This window comes from Pygoscelis adeliae, unplaced genomic scaffold (genome assembly GCF_000699105.1).
Source record: "Pygoscelis adeliae isolate BGI_AS28 unplaced genomic scaffold, ASM69910v1 Scaffold172, whole genome shotgun sequence".
NCBI lineage: Eukaryota > Metazoa > Chordata > Aves > Sphenisciformes > Spheniscidae > Pygoscelis > Pygoscelis adeliae.
The window spans coordinates 1132757-1156092 of NW_008824338.1; the positions used below are offsets into that span (position 1 = coordinate 1132757).

The window sequence follows — 23336 nt, forward strand, 5'->3', positions numbered from 1 at the left end:
ATCACTGAAACTGGCAAGAGCACCATTTTCCTTGAATAGCTGTAACACCCTTAATTTCCTCTTCACTAGAAATTCCTATTTTTGTTGGGTTTATTCCATGGTGGGCCAAATCAAATAAAAAAAAAATCTTTCCAGCAAACTAGAAACCCATGTATTCAGCACGAAGGACAGATTGTTATTGCCTGTATTGCCTTGTTAGACAGTTCTGTGTTTACAGAGCAACATATGTAAAACTAAAGAAGTTTGTTAGATTTCCAAGAGGAGAGCTAAGCTATGCACGCTGCTTAACATCCGGTGGGAACACCCAGCAACACAAATGTCATCACCATCATGTAATAAAGAGATTATAATTTCACCCTTCCTCTCAGTGCCTTATTTGTGCCCATTGCTTAAGTGACTACTCAAGAGACATTTCATGGAAGTCCTTCCTAATTAACGAGGAAATGTTCAGAGTTGTGTCTTTCCTGTCTATACTTATTGTGTTGATTAGATATGGGCACATGCTCATGTTTGTGTTCATTACTTCAAAACCATCATCTTGACTGTGCTGGCTCATTCACAGTCTGTTGCAAGGGTGGGAAGTGTACGGTCTGGTGGCTGGTTGTAGCTTGTTATGCAGTTTATTATGGACTGTGGACTCACTGTCTTTGCAGGGCAAGGGGGGATGGTATTTTTCTAATGCTATAGTTCTGTTTATATATGGCCTACCAAATGTATCTGAAAGTCCTCAGTAAAGAAAAGGTTCAGCACATGGGTCTGACACACAGGACATTGCAGTTCAGTATGTAGGTGTGGGAACCTCATCCAATTCCCATGGAAGTCAATGAGATTTAATTAAATTTTGAATCAGATTCTGCAGACATAAAGGTCTAGTGTAGCAAAAACTAGATGTTTCCACAGGCTGCAGCTGAGCATGGCAGCCTTGCAATAGTCTACATCTGCCTGGGCATTGTGAGTATAGATTATGTCTTCGCTTTTAGGTCTTTTCCTGATCACGTAGAGTTAGTGAACCATGATAAAGGCACAACCACTGACATTGGAAACTGTATGAATTCACACGCTGAAATCTGTCAGGGATTTGCTTTATTGGCCTGCCTTTGTCTTCTCTAACCCTACCATATGCAGAAATAATTGATATTCATCTGCTGAAGGTTTCTTAGTCTGCCAATAGTTAGGGTAGTTGTCTCCTTCCTTCCAGTCCTGTTCCTGCTATACTGCACACCAGCAAAGCTTTTTGCCCCTGTACGGAGAGGGTAATAATCAGTTATCTTACACTAAGGGATTATCATGCGTTGGAGCCACTGAGGAGTCACCATAGAAAGGGAGTCTTGTGGTGAAAGCTTTGAGGGTTTGCAACAGTGACTTGGCTCACCCTCTTGGTGTCAGTCAGAGGCACAGTGTAAGTAAAAAATGAAGCTTTCCAGTATTCAGAAGGAATTTTTTAACGGTTAGTTTTTGAAAGATTGCCTGAGGCCCTTGTGGGTTTTTTTTTGTTTCTAGATTTTGTAAAAACAGTATTAGAAAACTGATGAAACAAAGGGTAGGCAGAGGCATGTCTGTTACCACAGCCCTCCCCAGGGTGCGGACTGTAACCTCTGCTGCCAGAGTACAGACTTCCCAGCTGGTCTCAGTCACCTATTCAAAATACCAAGGGTCTCCTTTTATAATTTGCCCCATGCTGGCATCATTTTGTTGTGATGAAAGGTTGTTGGAGGGAAAAACAAAACCCAGTGCGTTGAGGCCATGAGGCAAGGATTGCAGGACGTTGTCTTGGAGTGTAGCTGGTAAAAGGTTGTAAAACTGGCTTTTTCTGTAAAAGGGATCCACTGTTGGTTCTTTCAATTAAATCTCTCACAAAAAATGGACTAGTAGTATAAACAGGAGAGGGATCCAAGTAACTGTCCTGCCTCTCTCCAAATTGGAGATATCCACATGGACTCTAAAACAGGTTATGTCAGGACCATGAAAATGCTGTACCAGGACCACGAAATCTGATTTGTTCCAATGCAGTATTTAAAAATCCAGATCACGGTCTTGTAAAGCGTAAGGGGGTGTAGACTTGGAGAGTATACCTAGTCCAGTAGAGAGATACTGCAGTGAATTTGAATCCAAACTTGGATTTGGTTGCAGGGATCTGGTTCATGTCCATAACCGCTGGCAGCGCGCTGTAGGATCATAAAGCCCCTTTTGAATAACTGTGCAGTTGGTAGTTCCCTTTTGTAAAAAATAGTGGTCATTTCAGGACAATAGGTGTGCTTCGGTTTCAGTAATAAAAAGCACTGCTTAGCACGGATGCATTGAGATACATTCACAGAGCATGAATTTGTTTTCATCTTTTGAAAATTACAGAAGAGAACTCTGGGATAAACAAAATGAAAGGGTTTTTTCATTTTTATTCTGAGCCACGTGCAGGAGAAGGCAGTGGAAGTTTTTTATTCACAGGCACAGAAATAAAGTAGCGGCACAGCCCATACTAAGAGGCACAGCATAGATGCAAATATAGTGCACATGATGTATCTGTTCCCTTTTCAGAACAGTTTACGAACAAAGCAATTCTGAATTTTTAAACCTCCCTTTTAAATCTAAAACATTTATATCTCCAATGGCTTTTTACTGATATTCTGGTAATTCCTATAACGTAAGACAATCTACACAAAGAAGCATTTGCCTGCTGCAAAGGAATTGTATACATCTAAGAAGCAGGCAAGCAGCAGATGCAGCATGGAGAGAGAGAGATAAACAGGACCTATATGTGTGTTAAATAATCAAGTAAATATAGATGATCAATAGCTGTTGTTATTATGTGACCTATTTCTTTTTGTCGACGGTCATGGATAGGAATGATACAATACTATACAACTACCTTGCCAGTGAACCTCAGCATTGCACAGCCACTCACACAACTGCTATTTAGGGAGTCTGAGAATATAAACAGAGCATGAGTGAATCATATGGCCCCATGTGCCAGTCCACCAAGGTGGCCGGACGGATAAATCCAAGGGCGCTCTTCATAATACGGGGACGTGCACACATTCGCATTCACATGTCAGTCAGATCCCGTGTATGTCTTCCTAGTGAGAATACAGAGCTTACTTAGGAGGTATTAGAGACTCAACTCCAGACTGTTGGTGAGCCATGAATGTCTCAAAATATTACCAAAAAAGAAACCAAACCCAAACCATTCTTCTCTAGTTATATAAACTGTACTTTTAGAAGGCTCATTTTAAGTAGTCTGACTTTTTTCATGCTTAAGAAATTACTTGCACAGTGAGCTATCTACTTACTTTGAAGTTTTAAATGCAATAGTAGATACATGGATTTTATACATATATATGTAAATGAGAACTGTTTTGCAGAAAATATTTATGAGAGAAGATCTCTGTCCTTTTTTAGACTGTAAGAATAATGCATAAGGTACTACAAGTAAAATTACATTCTGAGTAAATATAATAACTACTGTTTTGTGGTATCTGGAGGCCTCTGTGACTGATTAGTCATATTCTGCATATTAAGTACTATAGGGTCAAGTGTCAGAGTGGCTGAGCACCATATTTCCCATTGATTTTGTTCAGAGTTGCGTGGACAGATCATTAGAGCTGTGTGAGTAAAAATTTCTGTGATTCACTAGCAATTCTGAAAAATAAGAAACTTTCCAACTGGAAACCACAGTGGTGGTTTTTTTTTTGCTAGTGAATAAATAGACTGGGACAACCAAAACATTTTGTCGAGCATCTTTAATAAAAGCAAAGGAAATTTGGAATCAAAGGGCTCCATTCAAAGGAGCATGTGGGATCAATTCATAAAAGCTGGGAGGAGATGCTGCTTTCATGTATCATAAGTCTCCTGAGAGATAAAAGCCTGAATTAAGTCCCTCCTCTAAGTAAGTTAAGGGATAGACTTAAACCCAGGATTTACAGATAGCGAAGGAACATGGTAAGCAGTGGGCCAGAGAACGTGGAGTATGTAGCTGTTTGGGTGGTTTTGGGAATTGTGCCTGTGCCTGCCTCGGACTCGCATATTAACCTAAAAGATTTCTTCTTGCAAATGCTAAACCTGTTTTTAATGTTTTCTCTTTTTTTTTTTTTTTTTGTTTTAACCAAAACTATTCCCATAGCTGCCTCTTTTAATATTTTTTTTAGAGTATTTTTCCAACCTTTTTCCAAAATGTAATGAAATGCTTTACCCAGGTCTAATCTGATGACTCTTCAGCTGGAGAGCACAGTTTTCCTTCCCCACAGTGACAGTGGTGTGGAGGCCTGGAACTGGAAGAGTTTGGTCTGTGTTGCTGTTCCAGAGCGGGATGCTCATATTAACAGCTAATAAAGGTGCTGCCTCTGAAAATGAAGAGTTTCGTTTTCCTCTCCCTCTCCCCCTCAAATCCCCATATGAATTATGTTTTATCAGTGAAATCACTCCTGGGTTGTGCAATCCGCTATGAAGACTAATAAAAGTCTTTTATAACTATAATCTATATGTGCTAGCAAACTTGAAAAATTTGCATATATGAAAAAGAGCAAATTTAGATAATTGAACAGTACAGAGCTTTGTGCTGAGAGCATACAATAGTATCTCTTTCACCAGATGTGTGTGACTAAGCAGCCTATTACTGGTTGCAGAATGCTAACTCCAGAAAAGGACATTAAAAGTATGGCCTTTAAATATAGATGGAGGGCAGCAGTTACTTACTCAGTGCAAGAAATTGCAAAGTGGCAGATTTCATGGCCAGTGGAAACCAGACAATAAAACCTGCATTTCCTGGGTTGCGTTCTTCATAAAAGGAGGATGCTGTAGAGGGCTATACAGTTATTAGGAAAATGATTCATGGAAAAGTACAATTTCAAAATACATGTAATGATGTATGAGAATCCTCACTATATATGCAGTTACTTCGTTACATATATTTGTTCATGTGAACTCTTAAGAAAGCAGGGAAATGCCAGCTTCTTGCTTTTATCAGCAGATATCTAAGAATAGACTGCTGGAACTTGCGTTCCTTCAATGTCAGAGCTTTAAATTAGAAGACAGAAGAGAGACAGAGAGGGAGCATATGGTTTTTCCAAGTTTTATGCTTTGTTTAGAAAAAAATTTCAAACCTGTGCTTAGAGCATTTTAGTCATTTTTCCCATGAGAAACTGTTGAATTACAAGCAATGAATAAATAGGTAGAAGATTTTAGATTTATTAAGCAAAATCACAAAACAGGGGCAGCTACATTTAAGAATGCTGCTAAAATGTAAATTCATCATGTGCTATGTTCTTCATCTTCGCCCAGATGGCACAGGTGATTGACCAGAAGAAATTAATTTTGCACGCTTCCTCTTCTAAGCTGAGTGGGTGCTCACAGTGTTAGCCAGTGGCTTTTACTGGAGTGTTACAATAAAGATGAGCAGTGAAATATTTTTGATCTGATATACTGTATACATCTTCATGAAATAATTTTGATTCAGAGCTTGAGGAGGGGGAAATTACTTTTTACAGTCAGGAAGAGGCAGCTAATAACTTAAAATCCAGCTCAGCCAGAGGCTCCTGATACAATTACGGCTACTACCTTTCCGTGGCAATGAATTCCTTCTCTTGTCTGTTGTGACGCATAGGTGAAAAACATGCAGCAGAGCCAGATGATGCAGAGCTGGTGAGCCTGAGCAAAAGGCTGGTGGAGAACGCGGTGCTGAAGGCTGTACAGCAATATTTAGAAGAAACGCAAAACAAAACCAGACAGACTGATGGAAGCCCCGTGAAAACTAAAGAAGCAGAAAGCGGCAGTAAGAATGAGAGCGACAACGATAGCAGCAAGTGAGCGCTGTGCAAAAAGCCCGGGAGCAAATGTCCCACCAAGAATAACCACAAAAACACGTCCCAGCTCCCCACTCAAATTTGCTAAGTGGTGCTGGGTGACAGGCACTCTGCTTTGTGAGTCTCTTATCAAAAGTTTGCTCTGAATCGAAGGACACTGTCTACCAGTTTAATAAGTGCTTCCACTGCTGAAAATCTGTTGAAGGCTGGGAGGGATGGACGGTGGAAAAAAGGCAAGAATGGTGAAGCAGGCGGCTCCAGTCTTCACTGGCCCTTGATACCAAGAGTCCCTTCCTTGCTTATGAAGAGAAACTGAACCCTTTGCGTTTGCCTTTTGGATTGTCATGAACGGCCGTGGAAGAGGCCTTGCCATAAGTGGAAGCGATGCTCTCCGCCCGAGGGTTTGGCACTGCCGCAGGGCTGCTTACTCCATGTGAGAGCACATGCTGTTTCCTAGTCAACAACAGTCAACCCCAAGCTAAAAATTACCACTACAGATATTCATCGCAGATACTATTACACAGTATGTAATATGGCAGGGGGTTCTCTTAAATGTGACAGAATGCTGTACTGTTCTTTACTTTTTTGGTAGCATTTGTTGATGTAAATTATATTTTTTTGACAAAGTACCTTTTTATAAAAAAAATCAATGTGAGCAAAAGGCTGAGCGATTAATACTGTCCAAACCAGATATGATCTCTTTATCTCCATACATTAATGACTCTAAATGACATTAGTTGTTATAAAATGTATTATATTGTTCTTTTCCTCTAGGAAAGAGCCATGAAGCAGACTTAGTAAAGGAAGCTTTGCGCAGAGAAACGCAGGCCCTGTTATCCAGACTGAATCAGATAAAGGAGCTGTTATCCAGTTCTGATATCCGCATGAAAATTAGCAGAGAACTGTTTGAAGACAGGCACAACTCTGACAGTAAACGGAAAAGTTGTATTGACTCTGGATCTCCAAATGCATGATTGTAAATTGCCATGATGTAAAACCTCATCAGGTTGTTTAAAGACAAAAAAATATTTCTTCAAGAAATTTTCCTTTCTGTTTCTTTTCTACTGAAAATATGAATGGGTGTAAATGGCTCATGAGGAATAATGCTGAAATCCTTGCACAGAAGGAGTATATTTCATAATGATGAAGTACAGCCACTCCTCAGCACTGCTTTGAAACGTGCTTGAATGTGCAGGTGGATGTCATGTCTCCAAAGTGGAAAAATACTGGTTTCAAATAAATCTGAGGAAACACTGTGCCCTTCCTTTTTCATTGCAAATAATTCAGATTTTTCTCATAGTTCCTTTCTGTCGCAATGATATACAAATACTAAAAAATGGATGCTTTTAAATACTTTAAAATGTATATTTGGAAAAACCTCTTTTAATTATCTGCCTTTTGGATATGTACTGGCATTTTTGGTTAGCACTGTCTGGTTTTTATTTTTATTTTTTTTTAAACAGCACTTGAATACTTGTATAGATGCTGACGTGTTGTTTCTGCTGATGTTTACACTGATGCGAGAATGTTTTAAGTTTCAGAATGAAATTCAGGCTCCACTGATCTCAATGGCAGACTCTCATTGGCTTTAATGGAGTCAGGATGCTGCAATTAAGATCTCTCATGAAAATAATAATATTCCTTGGGATAATATTTGCCTTTTTACTTTTGTAGAACAGTGGTTTTGTCTTTTGTTTTTGATGTTTCCTCCATCTCTACCTCCTGCTGCCTGAGGTGGGGTATCAGTTTGCTCTCATTGTTCCCTCCACACACATGCAAGACTCACTGAAGCTTTGGATGTGCAACAATGCAGGAGTAGGTCCAATATTTGCATTTTTATAAACATTGTTTAAAATTGCCTCTGATCATAAATACTATATGATACGTTGTGATTGGTATCGGAACTGTGCTATTGGAACAGCTGTGTGCATGTTCTTCATTGGTCTCAAGCACTGGTCATTTATCTCATGCGTCATAGCTTTTTTTTTTTCTCATTTGATATATAACAGTATATTCTGAAATACGTCTCATGCATCTCCAAGCCATGTTCACAATAAAGTATTTTTTCCTTTGCACTCTATGTACATCTTCACCCGTCTCTAAAATGGACTTTAATAAAATGAAGTACTTTGCAAGTACAAACCTGACAGAAACAGTGCTTGTATGAATCACGCCATTAACTTGACTATGGGTGTTGTGTCAAGATACTGATCTAGAGCTTGGGTGCTGGAATCATATGAGGAAATTCATGCAGATAAGCTGGTCCCAAGACATTATTGTTTTGAATGGGAAAACTTTAATTTCTACTCTGGGCAGTGTGGGATTAGAAGGAGGTACTGGTACAATTTCCTAGAGGTGCATATCCACTCTTCAACCTCAAAAATTGATTTTGAGTTTAACAATTAGACTCAGATTTGCTCTAGAGTAAGAAAAAAATAAAACCTGAATTTGCCATCATCACTGGAGATAAAAACCCAAACTTTCACAAGCAGGTCTATAAATCCCTGCACAGAGCCCAGTGTGTTCCCTTATTCCTTAGGCTGAGGAGATGCTGGAATTACTGTATCCTTATGTGAAATAAGTTTGTCATATCAAACATTAGTGAGTACTAATTCATTCAGAGATAGCTATTCAAATTTAAATCCAACTTGCAGATGAAAACACAAAACCAGACAATCAGCTATGAAAACAGGAAAACAAAATATTGTATTAGATCTGAATTTCAGGTTGTCATCTCCCTTTCCTCTGTGCAAGTCATTACCACGAATAAGTGCCTTTTTATACTGTTCAGCTTGTAACAGTCATTGTCCACAAGTTTCAAGTAAAACTGTAGAAATTAATCACTGAATTTATGTCCAGACACTTTGATAGGTGACCTGGTTATTAGAGACTCTGCTCACTCACGGTTCTTATGGATGGCATCAAGAATCGCAGCTCTGAAAAAATAAAATATAGGGGACTTAATGGCCCGAACATAGGCAGCTACTATCATTTGAGGTGCCCTAGAGTGGGCCTGGCATGGGTCTGGCAAGTATGACACAAACCCTACAGGAGACGTATTCTTCTGGATCAGGAACTGTGGGCTAGAGGATACCCTAGAGCCTCTAAAAAGACACTAGAGACCTATGTTTAAGCAACTAAACCCCCATCTTTGATTTTTCAGATGTTTTGACCCATGAAAGTCAACAGGGCTTTTGTTTCTAAACCATTCACGTTCTTTTAAAATGCCAACCATAGCCTTTATTTCTGGTTTTGACAAGACATGGATATTAATTTACTCAAAATTGAAAACAAAATAGGGTAAAAAAAAAAAAAATCCTGCATCTGGATTCATTCTCTTAAGACAACCCTTCTTCTTGCTTTCTCTGTTTTTTAATTATTTTTTTTCCACTGGTAGTGAAGCCTGGCTGCCAAATTAAAGCATAAATCTCTTGCATGGAGCTGTAAGATGAGCACTGAAGAATGCAGATACACAGAAACTGAACCTAATATAGGCAGGTGTGAAGCTCTGAGCTGCACACACCAGAACAAATATGTTGCCTTCCTCATACTCATGAATCAAGTTTTCAGACAACAATTCTGTTTTTTAATCAAGCGCTTCTTTTAGGGAATGTCTTGAGGTAGTGATGCACAGGTTATTCTGGGAAAGCGTTGGCATTTCAAAACAGATGGTGCAAGTTCGTCTGTGTTTTGTTTTCGGTTCTACCTCCTAGCTCGCTCATACTCAAGAGTATTTCTACACTGCTGATTGTAGAGATGTCTGTGACAGGTTTAAAAGCAGTAGCTCAGCTTCCAGGACTAGTCTAGCCGGAAGTCTTTGGACTGCCGTGACCCACTGAGAAACTGTGTCTGACATCTGCACTTGGTCTAGGCGTAGACCACAGAAGCTGCAGAAGCCATACGTTTGATACCTGAGCAGCCCTTGGTATAAATTGTGTGCACTGTTGAGCTGTGCAGCAGAGGTGTTTAAGAGTTGACCGAGTAACCAGAGAGATCAGTAAATCCATGTAAGTCCTGATCTACAGACACTAATTCTCTGGTGTGGGAAGAGAGACTGTTTTAGAAACCAGTGTCTCGAAGCATGGGTGAACATGGTGTAAGAGCGCTCCGTCTGGTAGCTAGGTAGTAATACAGCAAATGGATGTGCTTCAAGCTCTTTGTGAAAAGGCAACGAAATAGGGTTTCTGTGTTGACTGAAGGTGATATAAATCTAAGGAGGATTGGAGCTTAAGGTCAGATTCAGACACTGTGTATCCAGATACACAGATATTGGGACACACGCTGGATAACGCCCTGTATCTACTAATGGTCCTATTGAAGTAAGTATGATGCTTTGAGTGGTAAAATACTACTTCATGGAAAGGTTATACAACCTGGAAGTTAGGATCCAAGAGGCCTCATGTTCTGTATTTATAGAAGTTTCTGATTATGACTGTGCACACTTTTGTGTGTGCTATTTTAGCCTAAAGGCCATGTGAGCGTGTCATGGATCAACGAGTGTCAGCCATGCTTCATTCTGGTGACAAAAATGATACTGTTTCATTTTTATGTCAGTCTAGACGTGACTCATATAGTCTTGTTAGAATTCTGTTTTTATAAAGGTCTTGAGGGAGATCCTACACATTTCTGTAGTCAGCAAGCAGGAAAAATAGAAGAGCAAAGCCACTGCGCTCAGCAGAGCTTGTAAGTTGAAGTTTAGTAAAAACACACATTTACTTTTTAAATTCAGTTATGTCTGAGAATATGCTCACGAAATTAAGTGTAAACTGAAACTTTTTCACTGCGGATGAAATACTACCTGCAGAGCCAGCTCCAGCCCTGTGGAAGCCAGGAGGGAATCCGGTTGCCTCGCGTGGAGCCTGGTAGCCGGGCGCCTGAGGCTTGCTTCACTCCGCTTCTAGCCTGGGACTTTGTTTTGCGCAATCTTGTTCAAAGCAGTCTTTTATCTGTGAATGCCCTCTGCCTCTGTTCAACTGTTAATGGCATATTGTCTTGGCCTTGGAAAATGAGGGACTAAATGCTTCGTGTAGCTTTCAGCTGTTTCCATCCCTTTGGAGGAGGGGGGAAGTTGTCACTGAAATCCCAAAGAGGTTGATGTCTTTGCAGAGACACCTCTGGTCTCACTCGCACTGCCAGAGGTCAGAGGAAGGTCTGCGTGGCTGTTCGCTGAAGTCTTCATCTGCAGATGTCTACTGTCTGATCCTGAGGCAGTGGAGACAGCCCAAAACCAACGGACAAAAGCAGTTCCCAGGGATGCACCCTCCCAGAACTGAGACGGTGGGTGGGTCAGCTGCGTGATTAGCGGGCAGTCGGATAGAGTAAGTGTTGTTTTAGCTTTATGAAAATTGTTTGAAGTCATGGTTATGTGGTAATTTAATTTGAGATTCTTCCATAAGTTTTCACATAGTGATAAGGGGTAATCTGTGCAACTGATGAAGGTGCTTTTGCTTTCAAAGAGCTCATTAGTGACGTACCATAATGTTCTATAGAAATGCTTTGCACTTTTTATTTCAGTAAAACAAAATCATTACGTTGGCCTGGTTTCAGAGGCAAGGAGTCACACCATTCCTATGGGAAAGGAAACTGTTTGAACCCTGGAAACAGGAGCACGTTAATGCTGACATGTTCTGCTCTGCTGTTCCTTTGATCAATACAGTTTCTGTATAAGCAAGTTCTTAGCGTGCACTCATCTTCTCATTTATATTCTCCTCGTGTTAAGTCTTTATAATGAGAACATTTGTACTGAATGAAAATCAGTCCTGAGAGACGGCTGGGCTGAGAAGTAAAACGCACTCGTAGTGGAGCAATAATTAGTACATAGGAAAACAAAAAGTGATATGCCTGCCATTCCTGGCATAGCAAAAAGGGCACTCTGGCATTGATAAGCAAATACTTCTGCAGCAAGAAGCTGGAGTTTGCCTGCTGGGTTCTGGTCTCTGCTCCCACCGCTGTTTACGTGCTTTGTTTAGTGACTTTTGGACACAAAATGCATTAGCAGAGACTGGGACGTGGAACTGTTTCTTGCAAGGGACTATCCTCATTGCTGGAAAATAAAGCCCCCTTTTGCTCCTGGTGATTAAGGATTAAACCAATCAAAAATGCAGAATTAGGGTAGTTAAAAGGCGTTGACTAAGAAACAACACATGAGGATTTCAGCAGAAGCTTATTTGAAATAAAAGGAGTCTTTCTTTCAGATGAGTAAGGCAGAGATGTTTTGAGGTCAGGATTGACTGTAGAGATTCTGGTGTGGGTTTTTTTTTTAGCAAAATTACAATTTGAATTAGAAGTCATGGAAAGCATTGCACTTTCAGAATCCTTTTTATTTTTAGTTCTTCTTTTTTCCCCAGCCATACAGAGAACTTCAGGCACTGAAAGAGTCAGAAGAGAAGAAGACGAAAACATGCTGATATGATTTAACTTCAGTCATAACTCAGACAACCAAAATGTAACAGAAAAACAAAGCCAAGAAGAAATGCCGGCAGCTACTGATAAAATCCGATTGTAGCTGCCAGGGTAAGAAAGATGTAATGAGTCCAAACGTTTAGAAAAATAAAGGATGAAATGAAGCAAAACGATAGCATTCTCTGCATCTGGTCAGTGAAATGGTGCACACCTGTGTTTGTCACTCAGCTGTACTGTACAGGCAAACGTCCCATTTCCCAGTCACATTTTCCAATCAAATACGTCTGGGAGGGAAGCCTGAATGAGCACGTGGCTGCGAAATACCGCTCTGGCAGAGCACTGAGGTGAAGGGCCACGAGAAATATTGCAGGACAGAGGCTAAGTCAAGGCAAAGCTCAGGGAGGTGATTTCTAGAGGAGCAGGAAGGAGCAAAGAAACAGAGCGTGCATTTGAAGCTCCTTTTACTAATACCTTTATCGTTGCGTAGGTCCACTGAACTTCTGTGTCTAGACATCAAAGTGGACTAAGTAGTCAAATCCTTAAATCTGCACAGAGAGCTACAGAAATTAATTGCAAATAGTCTTAAATTGTGAGGTATGCATGCTGCCAGCCAGCGGAGCGGAGTGGGAAACAAACCTCCCTCCTCCAGAAACAAATGGATGACTGAATCCTTGCAAATGGCTGAATGCGATGGCTGCAGCATCGAGCTGCTGCCTGCGTTACTTTATGCTTGCAAAGTACCGGAAATTGGCGTACAAACCATGGGTAAGAGGAAATGAAATGTCTATTCTTTGTATAGGTAACATCAGCAAACTCATTCAGGTGAATTACCAAAAGAGATCCACTGCAAAACGAGGCGGAATCATCAAGCAAATATGATAACTAGATTAATTAAAAGCTGCTTTACCATTGTGCTCTAAAATGAGATGTATCACTGCACTGGGGTGGATACTCTTGTTTGTAGAATGATTGCTAACAAAAGGAATATGTGGAGAACGGCTAAACCAACATCCTAAATGAATAATACTGCAAAAGTAAGGAAGACATTTCGAAAGTGAAGGGGCAAAAAGGAAAAAGCGGATTAATTTTTTAGTAAATCCAGATATTCTTAACTTCACCCTTCCCGGCAAAACTTCAAGTGCAGGACAGGTCTCAAATGTATAGCTCCATCACACTAAAACCATAAAAAAGCCTCTCGTGTTAATCAAGGAGTCTGCTTTTAGTGGTAGGTGTAGCAGACATATAGAAATAGATTTATTGCTCATCAAGCTGACATTTATTGTAAATTACCTGGCATTTTTGTTACATATGTACTCTATAATTTTCCATGTAGACATAGTAATAATTTTTCAAGAAATACAGGAAAGGGACTGAAATACAGAGGACACCCACTTAATTTGTACCTTAAGATTATAAAAAAGGAAATTAAGTTATGAGAGACTGGAAATTAACTTAATTAGTTATGTACTCGACAATTTTTGCATTTTCAGTATATGAGGGTTTATTACTTTCAAAATAACACGGATTAAACACATGTTACTGGACATCATTGGACTTAGTGAGTCACACAAAAGATATGCACGGAGAAGCCAGAGATCAATTTGTTTCACTTTGTCTTGTTGCTATCCTGTAACTTCAGACTTCTGGAAGACCACTTTCATCTGTGGTAACTGCGGAGAGGTTCCTTCATAATTACTTATTAAGCTTCTGGGTTTTTTACTAGTGTAGCATTTCTGGACTATGAATGCGAATTAATAATTTATATACATTAATAGTTTACACTAGGGAGTCTGATGGAGTACAGAGGCTGGAGGCCATGGGATCAAAGGGAAGAAAGATCTTCTCTAGTCAAGATCTTCTCTGTAGTCAAGAGCGTGTCAGAGCAGGACCTTGGCTCCAGGGTAGGTGAGCAGCTAACCCCGGCTGGAGGGAGACTCCTCATAGGGGCTGGCCTAGCTTTGCAGTGAGCCAAAGGCGAAGTCACAGAAAGGGAAGAGGACCTAAGACATGGGGTTGTAGGTGGCCTGTACGAGGCAGGAGAGCCAAGTCCCGGCTGAACATCCACATCGTTCCTCCCCGGAGGAGCAGGGACAAGCAGTGGTGCTGAGGAAGGCCAGCCGTGCCTGTGGCGTGCGCCCAGGCACCCGTCCCGGGCTGTGGGCTCAGCGCGTGTTCTGCCAGGACCCCGGGCAGGCAGGGGCAGTGCCGGCATGTGGGTCACAGCATGCTCTGCACGGCCTCAGCTGGCCCTTCCCGCACCACATCACCCCCTTGGCCACAACGCGACCGGCGACCTAGCCGGGTCCACAGTTGTCATGCCAGTTGTTCCCCATACCAGCAGACATTTCCATCCAAATACTTGTGTTAGTTTATGCGTGAGTGGATTAATGTCACTATTAATATTCCAGACTCAAACTGGTCCTTGCAAGAATTAGAAAAAGGAGGTTTCAGAAAAGTGCTGGCTAACATTTGTTAATCATTATTCTTGAAAGAAATCCCATAGCGCTCGGCTCTGCCAACATGTTTGGCATTTTCTTAGCCTGTCTCCTTTTCTCACTGTAGAGCAATCCAAAGGGAAGATTCCTTTAGCCATGGCTGGCCCCAGAGGATTAGTCACAGAGGCACAGGAGGCATATGGCCAAAATCAAACGGAAACCTAGGGAGATGGACATTGAACACAGATAAAATCTCCATATTGCACATAGTCTTTTCCTTTCTCTGGCTTGCCTGGGAGTCATCTTGCAGTGCTCCTCTGGTGGGGTTTACACCATGTGGAAACACTCATGTTTGGCTGTTCCATGTAGTTCATCCTTCACTGTTTGTGTTATTTAGATCTGTAGGTTTGTTTAAGACCAGTTTAAAAATAAACACGAGTGCAGCAGAGACCTAGCACAGCCTGTGTGAACATGTTGCAGCAGCTGAGTTACACTTCCCCGGTACTAAAGAAACTTCGTATGCTACCAACACTTGCCCTGGAAATCGTGCAAATAAATTAAGCAGCTTTCAAAAGAAACCATTTCTTCAACCAGAGAGAGAAAAGCTTATCGACGGGCTAGCTGCTATCCAGACGTTTTATTAATTGTATGAGCGGGCACACTAGGTTATGCACAAAGCACAGGCCAAAGATCCTCGTCTGGTGGCCACGGTTGAGACTCCTGCATGGTCACACATGGGCCTAGGCTCACGTATTCACTTGTGTTCCTCCACTTTCTACTGCAGCTACAGAAGCCCATGTCACATAAATTACCTGTATGACAAGAAGGGTTTTGCCCATACATGTGAGCACCATCACGTGAGCACCATAAGGTCTTCCTTCCCACCCTCGGTTGCTTTACTGGAGAGAAAAAGAAGCGCAGAGTGGTGTGGCAGCACACCCAAAAGCTAAACAAACCTGGGCTAGGAGACACCAAAATTACAGAAACTGATTTCACATCAAAGTAACCTTCAGGAGGGTCTTTCATCACCCAGATTTCTGTATTGAGAGGAAAAATGTAGAAGTAACATCTCAAACCAGAACCATTTATTAGGCAGTTGTTTATAGACTGGGCTGCTGGCATGATGTGTAAAGTAGCCTCTGATTATTATTTTTTTTTTAAATCAGACTACTTTAGAGTTGTATTTGAGAACTGAAAATGCCATCGCCACCCAACTGAGGTAAATTCACCTAACAGTCTACAGGAAAAATATACCCAGGATGGGACATTTACATTAACAGAAATGAAAGTCGACTTAGGCCAACAGTAAATACTTTTAAAACTCTAGTTCTGAGCCTCTGGGGTAAACAGAGTTAAATAATGGCAAAGTAGACCTGTGAACTTATTTACAAATTCATTCCGCAAGTCACATTATTGCTTTTTATGGGCTCAAAAATCATTATGCATAAAATTAGGCAAGAATAATCAGCCCAGCTTTTACAACAAACAAAACATTAGAGAAACTCAACATTTCTTCTCTGTTTTTGAGTGTTTCCCTTCCTGTAGCATTTCAGAGCCAAATGAGAAAAGGAAGTCTATCTGCTGTCTTAACAGGCATTACACATATCAAACTGTAGTTTACACCAATAAACATATTATTTCAAACCAGAAATTTTCCCCATCTACTTTCCTGATGTGAACATAAGAACTGAGTCAGAACAAAGATCCGTGTTGCTGGCTTGCAAGAGCAGCCAGCAGTGGCTGCTTAAACAGGGGCAGCTGAGTGTTTCTCTCCCTGGCAGATCCTCCCAGTTTCCAGCAATCAGCTCTTCAGGGATTTGTGAGTGGGAGCTTGTGTCTGGAACTGGAGGCTTTGATTACCAGCCTGATTAGCTAAAACAAAAATGATTTCCAAAGAGCAGAGAAGAGATGTAAGAAGATGATATTAAAAGACAGTTGAAGTCATAAGTGAATTAATGAGCTAGAGAGAAACTTAGTTCTATTTAACAATAATGAACTGAGCATTTTTTTAGTATAGTCCCAGCTCTCACGGAAGTAGAGGTGGGCTGCAAAATGCTGAGGGACTTGAGTTGCTCATATGCCCTACTGCTGTCGGCTATGACTCTTTACCCATAGCGTGCACAGGGAATGGCAAAGCACATACCACACCACGGTTCTTAGCATCCTGTAGCAAAGCACTTAAATACTGAGATTGACAGCTGTCCTTTGATTGCCATGCTGAATCAGAAACATTTGGCTGTTGTGGTAAGGAGGAGGATGTTCCCAGCAACAAGTTGGTGGACAGCTCTGTTTTTCAAACAGGACACTGCAAATCCTCGCTGCCTGGGAGGCCCAGAGGCCATGGCCACCAGCCGAGGACCAGCCATGCGGTTCTGCCTGGCATGGATGTGGTGCCATTAGCAAGATCTCTTTCTCACAGGTAAGCAATTTAGGCAATTTACACCCTCCCAGGGCAAATGTATTTCAGCTAGACCAGAGGGTCAAATGCAATACCTCAGACAAAATAGCTAATGTGTGATAGATTTGTGGCTGCAGAAAATAAAGATGCATTTTGAAAGAAAATGTTCTTAACTGTGCTCTTAGGTTGGGACAAATGTTGCCCGAATAATAATTACAATTGAAGTTACACTTTTGATTTCCACTTGGTTTGGGGGTAAAATAGCATTGCTACAGCTAGCAGAAGAGTCTGGTTGTTCTTAATGCACCAAACCTGCTAACGGGAGAGAAAGTAGTATTCATATCCCTTTTCTGTTACGCTCCTTTCCTGTTTATGTTCTTTTAAATTATGGTCCTTCTCAAATACATGGCAAGGGGCTGGGTGCATATTATTATTTAGTGCTTCGACAGCCTGGATCCTTTCAATATACTGTGCTGCAGTGAGGGGCATCAGAGGAAGCTGGCAGGACACAAAACAAACAGAAGAAGGGTTTGTCATGCAGCCGATAATCGGCCTGTGAAACCTATTGAAGAAGGAACTTGTTAGTGGAAAATCTTTACATGCTTCGACAGCCTGGATCCTTTCAATATACTGTGCTGCAGTGAGGGGCATCAGAGGAAGCTGGCAGGACACAAAACAAACAGAAGAAGGGTTTGTCATGCAGCCGATAATCGGCCTGTGAAACGTATTGAAGAAGGAAGGAACTAGTTAGTGGAAAATCTTTACATCAGGGGGACGAATGGATGAGTACTTGGAAGGGAAATCCATTGTGGATTGATATGGAAACCATATCCACTTCAGGAAAGCCCCAACTGTGAAACTATTTCTGCCTTTTAAAATATTAAATTATCTAGCTTTTAATTCAGCTAGTCTGTAACAGCTGTAAGCTTTGTTACCCTTACTCCTTGGGCTTTGGAAAGGTGCTGTACTATAAATTTGATCATATACAGAAAAAACATTGTCACCAAGCTGCAGTCAGATTACCAGTAAAAATATGATCATAGACTCAGTAAATTCAGGACAGCCTATTGGAGGTGATAAGATATGCAGATCGCTCTCTTATAGCCTGAGGGAATTTTCACGCTTCAGCAGTATCTTTCCCACCACTGGCACAGAGAATTCTCCTCCTTCGTCCCTTACCCCTTAGTCCAGTTTAGAGCTCCGTTTGAATGCAGGTAGCCTACTCGCTATTTCTCTTTTATTTGGGAGTGTGTGTTCTTATATGGGAGCCATTCTGTATTTTCTGTATTTTGTGTTTTTCTGTATTTTTATGCTTGTTGGCCATTGCTGTACCTCTCTAGCTCTAGTGCAGGCTCTCTGGGCTGATGCGACTAGAACTGAACACGCCATTGGCATTCCAGAGGCATATACAGGCTGGCGTGATGATGTTTTCTTTTGTATTCCCTATTTTGTTCCTGATAATTCCTAACATTCAGTTTAGCTTTCTGATCACTGCCCTGAACTAAGCTGATATTTTCAGAGAAATAGTCACAGTGATTGCAAGATCTTTTTCCTGGGTAGTAAGAGCTAATATAGAGACCATTATCGTGAGTGTGTAATTAGGGTAGGTTTTCCTTCATGCGTTACTTTATATTCATCAGTATTGCATTTCTTTAGCCATTGCATTACTTACTGATAGCCTCACAAAATCTTTTTACAGCTCATGATGGGCTTAGCTTTGACTACTGTGAATAATTCAGTATCATCAGCAAAAAGTGTCTCCTAATTCTTCACATTCTTTTAATGATCACTTACAACATCTATGCAGTTCTAAAGCTATTCCATTTCCTATTACTCTACTAATTTTATACTCATAATTGCTTAGTTTCTTTAATTAGTTTCTCTCCTCTCTTGAGGAGACACATTGTTAAAATGATTTGGGGATTAGCTCATCCTTAATTGTGTGTTTGCTGATATCTTCAAATAAGTCCAATAGATTTTACTCCAGAAGTCATGTTGATTCATTCCCTGTATAACATATTTATCTATTTTTTAATATTGTTTCTGTTAATCTGCTCAGTACATGAGGCAGATTTATCTCCCTGTAATTCTCCACTTTTTCCAGGGGTTTTATTAAATATTGCTGCCACATTTACCATTTTCCAGTCCTTGGGGTCCGAGGTAATTTTAAGCAACAGGGTATAGATGACATTTGACAGTTTGGTCATTTCAAACGATCCTAGGACTGCGTCAAGCAGAAATTACTCATGGTCTTGTAGCCGGACTTCACCGTGTCTGTTTTGCTGCATTGCTGTGGGAAATTTCAGAGGAAAAGCAGTGCCACGCTGTGGTCTTAGCACCTCATCCACCTGCGGATGAGCACACCTCTCATTTATATCAGTTGCTTTCAACTCCAGGACTTTCTGGGTTTGTTAGGCTACTTATAAAGGCTCCACAGAATGTAGTAAGAACAGGCACCTGTTGCCAGTGGCATTAATTGAGTGTACAGTGCAATTCCAATGGAAAGGTTTTACTGGTCCTTGTGTCAAAATATGCTGCGAAAACTGGGTTATATCCTTTATAATTACAAGCTTAACAAAGCTGGCATGGATTAGTTTGGCATGGATTTTACTGTATGAGAAGCTCAGATAGTTGAGCTCATGTGTAACTACCTACTTCTCAATTCAACAGTAACCAGGAGAACCTTGAGCTATACGCAGCCTCACAAACAGATGAAGAATTAGGCTAACAAAAGCTCCCAAGTGAGGTGAACCCATGCTCACCTCAGGGGAGAAAATGGAGATACCAGTGGAGGTCAAATTGGATGGGCCTCCCCTTTCATCCTTTTGCCAAGACTCATGCAGGTGAAATTAGGGCACAAACTCAGACAGCAATTCATTGTAGGAAGGAGAAGGTGGGAGATCTTCCAAGCATTTACTATATCTTTAGTCTAGACTAGTTTCCTCTTGACTGTATTTAGACTTAGGCAATTTGAGGGGTAAGAAATAAGGATTTGAGAGAGAGAGAGAGAATGTAACAAAAAGAAAAACCCCACATGCTAAAGTTAATAGTGTTTCATACAAGAAAATTTATTTTTGGCCTTCAGAAAGAAAGCTGCCTTTAATTTTCTGTCATGCTAAAACCATTTTGCACCATCTGGACTTCTGTTCCAGTTTTCAGGCAGGAAGTATTTTCATTCCTGTGTAAGCTTCTTATCTTAGTTGCAGTGATCTCTAAAACTCAGTTACAATAATAATATTGCATAAGTTAGACTAAATATTCAGCGTCAAATACTAGACTGATTTTCTCTGCAGAGATTCCATTTCTTTAATGTTCAAGTTGTTACGTCCTCACAAGGAGCATGTTATAGCGCTTTCCCATCTGCTAGTGCTAGGAGCAGAAACAGAGTTCACCCCATGGCTTGATCCTGAACCTGCTAAATCTAGTGGCAACGCTGCCTGCTATTTTAGCACTACAGAAAGCAAACTTGAAAGACCCAAGGTCCCATCAGCCCTCTGAGGGATGTGGCAAGAATAATGGATGCAAGAATCCAATTTAAGTTTTCGTTTTCAAATGGAAAACCCAGCAATGGAGAAGATCTTTGGCATATGTCAATATAGTTTTATTCTATATCAGGACAAACCTACCTGAAAATGTACCTTTAGGATTACATTTTCCACAGGCACAGAGAAGCAGATCTACCCAGACAAGAATTTTCTTGTATATTCAGACATAGTCCATAGCATACATCTCCTCATTTGCAAAAATGAAAATGTTTCAACTTTGGTTCACAGGTTGTGTCATCTTAATATTTAAAATAAATTTTAAACAAATGCAACAGTCTCACGCCTCCTGATATCACAACTGCCACTGATAAGTAATCCTGGAAAATCATAGAATCATTAAGGTTGGAAAAGACCTCTAAGATCATCGAATCCAACCATCAACCCAACACCACCATGCCCTCTAAACCATGTCCCTAAGCGCCTCATCTACACGTCTTTTAAATACTTCCAGGGAGGGTGACTCAACCCCTTCCCTGGGCAGCCTGTTCCAATGTTTAACCACTCTTTCAGTAAAGAAATTTTTCCTCATGTCCAATCTAAACCTCCCTTGGCACTACTTGAGGTCATTTCCTTTAGTCTTATCACCAGTTACTTGGGAGAAGAGACCGACACCCACCTTGTTACAACCCCCTTTCAGGTAGATGTAGAGAGCGATGAGGTCTCCCCTCAGCCTCCTGTTCTCCAGGCTAAACAACCCCAGCCCCCTCAGCCGCTCCTCACAAGACTTGTTCTCCAGACCCTTCACCAGCTTCGTTGCCCTTCTCTGGACACGCTCTAACACCTCGACGTCCTTCTTGTAGTGAGGGGCCCAAAACTGAACACAGTATTCGAGGTGCGGCCTCACCAGTGCCCAGTACAGGGGCACGATCACTTCCCTGCTCCTGCTGGCCACGCTATTTCTGATACAGGCCAGGATGCCGTTGGCCTTCTTGGCCGCCTGGGCACACTGCCGGCTCATGTTCAGCCGGCTGTCGACCAACACCCCCAGGTCCTTTTCCGCCAGGCAGCTTTCCAGCCACTCTTCCCCAAGCCTGTAGCGCTGCATGGGGTTGTTGTGGCCGAAGTGCAGGACCCGGCACTTGGCCTTGTTGAATCTCATACAGTTGGCCTTGGCCCATCGATCCAGCCTGTGGATCCACTTAGAGTTAACAACAGGTTAACAGATAAGCAACTAAAAAAGCACCTAAACCTTGTGGCTGGATTAGAACAAAGTTTTTCTTATGATTGCTGGGGTTTCCTGCTTCTGTTTGGGCTGAAAACCCTTTGGGAACAGTTTAACATAACTATGCAACGCTTCCAGTCCCTGTAGCCTCTGTGAAACAGAGAACAAAACATTAAAAAACAAAAATTAGCAAAAGTCTTAAAAATTCCATAAAGTTTGTTTGACATCAGTTATTATTTTGAAATGAAAATCTGAAGTGGAAACCGTCCTTTGACGAAAACCTGCTCACACCTTTTTCTTGGAATGATCTCTCTTCCCTCAGAGAAATGCTGAAAACACCAAGAAACAAAACACAGGATCTCCATAGGTTTTTCCAGCTGGGGGTCTTCGTTCAGTTAAAAATGTTCTTAATCTCTTAAGCGTGATCCAATGCCACTTCTTTGCAGGCTGCATGAGTCCTCTTCTGACCTTGTAAATTGAGTTTTATATGTACATTTGTCTACAGCTCTCATTTGCAATGCCAGAGGCAATTTAATTGTTCAATACTTTCATTAGTCCCCTATTGATCGGTTCATTTTTATCCCTGCTGTGCAGAGAAAGGTACATTTCCTTTTGTTATTTGCTATTTAACAAAACCTCTTACCATTTATTTGGCATTTTGATGATATTTGATGCTAACTTGCCTAGTGGTACTTAAAGCAACATTTTTATTTAACATTTTATTTAAAGCAACCTTTTAAGCAATTTTACCTGGCCCTGCAAGTTCTTTTACTCTGAACCCTTAGTAAATCGCTTCTCCTCCCTGCCTCCCTCCACGCATCTATTAAACCAAATACTGGGCTGGGAAGTGGGAGGCTTTCCTCACCTAGCTGAAGGCATTCATGAACTAATATCGTGGTGTGCCCTCTAAGGCTACTCTCTAGTGTATGCTGGGAAGTACGGCACCCTAACACACGGTGGGTGTCGTTAGCTGGGACATCGGGGCCTCTAAGCTCTCAGGGAAATGTCTGTGATCACCGTGCAACCTCCTTGGAGCCAGGTGAGAGAGCAGCCATGGGAAAACCCTGACCTGCCTTGTTCCAGGCAGGGGCTGTTAGACGAAATCACTATGATACTTTAATTTTAAATACAGTCTTTTATACAGACTTAAGCTTTCTTTCATGGTGTAAAGCCACAGCATTCCTGTCCAGGTGCATCCATCCTTTATTTCTAGAACATCTGCTGACCCCTGGGAAAAGGGCTTCTCCAGCTTGGCAAAGAAAGTCCACGTCTTTGGAGACTGTGTGCTCACAGCAGCTGGGGCTGCACCAGGCTCCCCAGCTTCCCATGGGCGCAATGGGATGCCTCTGCCTCATGTTATGTGTTTCACTCCAATTCTGTGGTCTTCAGAGTGTAGGACTTTCTGTTTCCAGTTTTCAGGTTAAAAATCTCATTCACTTCAACAGTTTTTCTGAGATTGGTTTTGTTTTAGTTGGGTTTTGAGCTTTTGAAACAGACAACTAAAGGTCTAGGAGAACATGTTGTTCAGGTGCTCACTAGCACAGGGGGAAAATTAGAAACCTCTTTCACCTTTTATTTAGGGTAAAACACAACAAATTCATA

At 41.2% G+C, this 23336-nt stretch overlaps 1 protein-coding gene across 5 annotated transcripts in view; it reads left to right on the top strand.

Moving 5' to 3' along the window:
• Positions 1 to 12367, top strand: part of AKAP7 (A kinase (PRKA) anchor protein 7) — a 98226-nt gene extending 85859 nt beyond the window's left edge. Inside the window, exons 7-8 of one of the 5 annotated variants that reach the window (XR_663387.1) lie at positions 5594 to 6315; positions 6567 to 6657. Coding sequence is in view for 3 of the 5 variants with exons in the window: in XM_009319046.1 (XP_009317321.1) it covers positions 5594 to 5792; positions 6567 to 6579 (212 nt within the window). In the remaining 2 variants the exon portion in view is untranslated. Of the gene's footprint in view, positions 1 to 5593; positions 6316 to 6566; positions 7871 to 10898; positions 11111 to 12139 lie in introns of those variants that run through there. The other 4 variants (XR_663388.1, XM_009319048.1, XM_009319046.1 and 1 more) reach the window with 4 other exon arrangements.
• The last annotated feature ends 10969 nt before the right edge of the window (positions 12368 to 23336 follow it).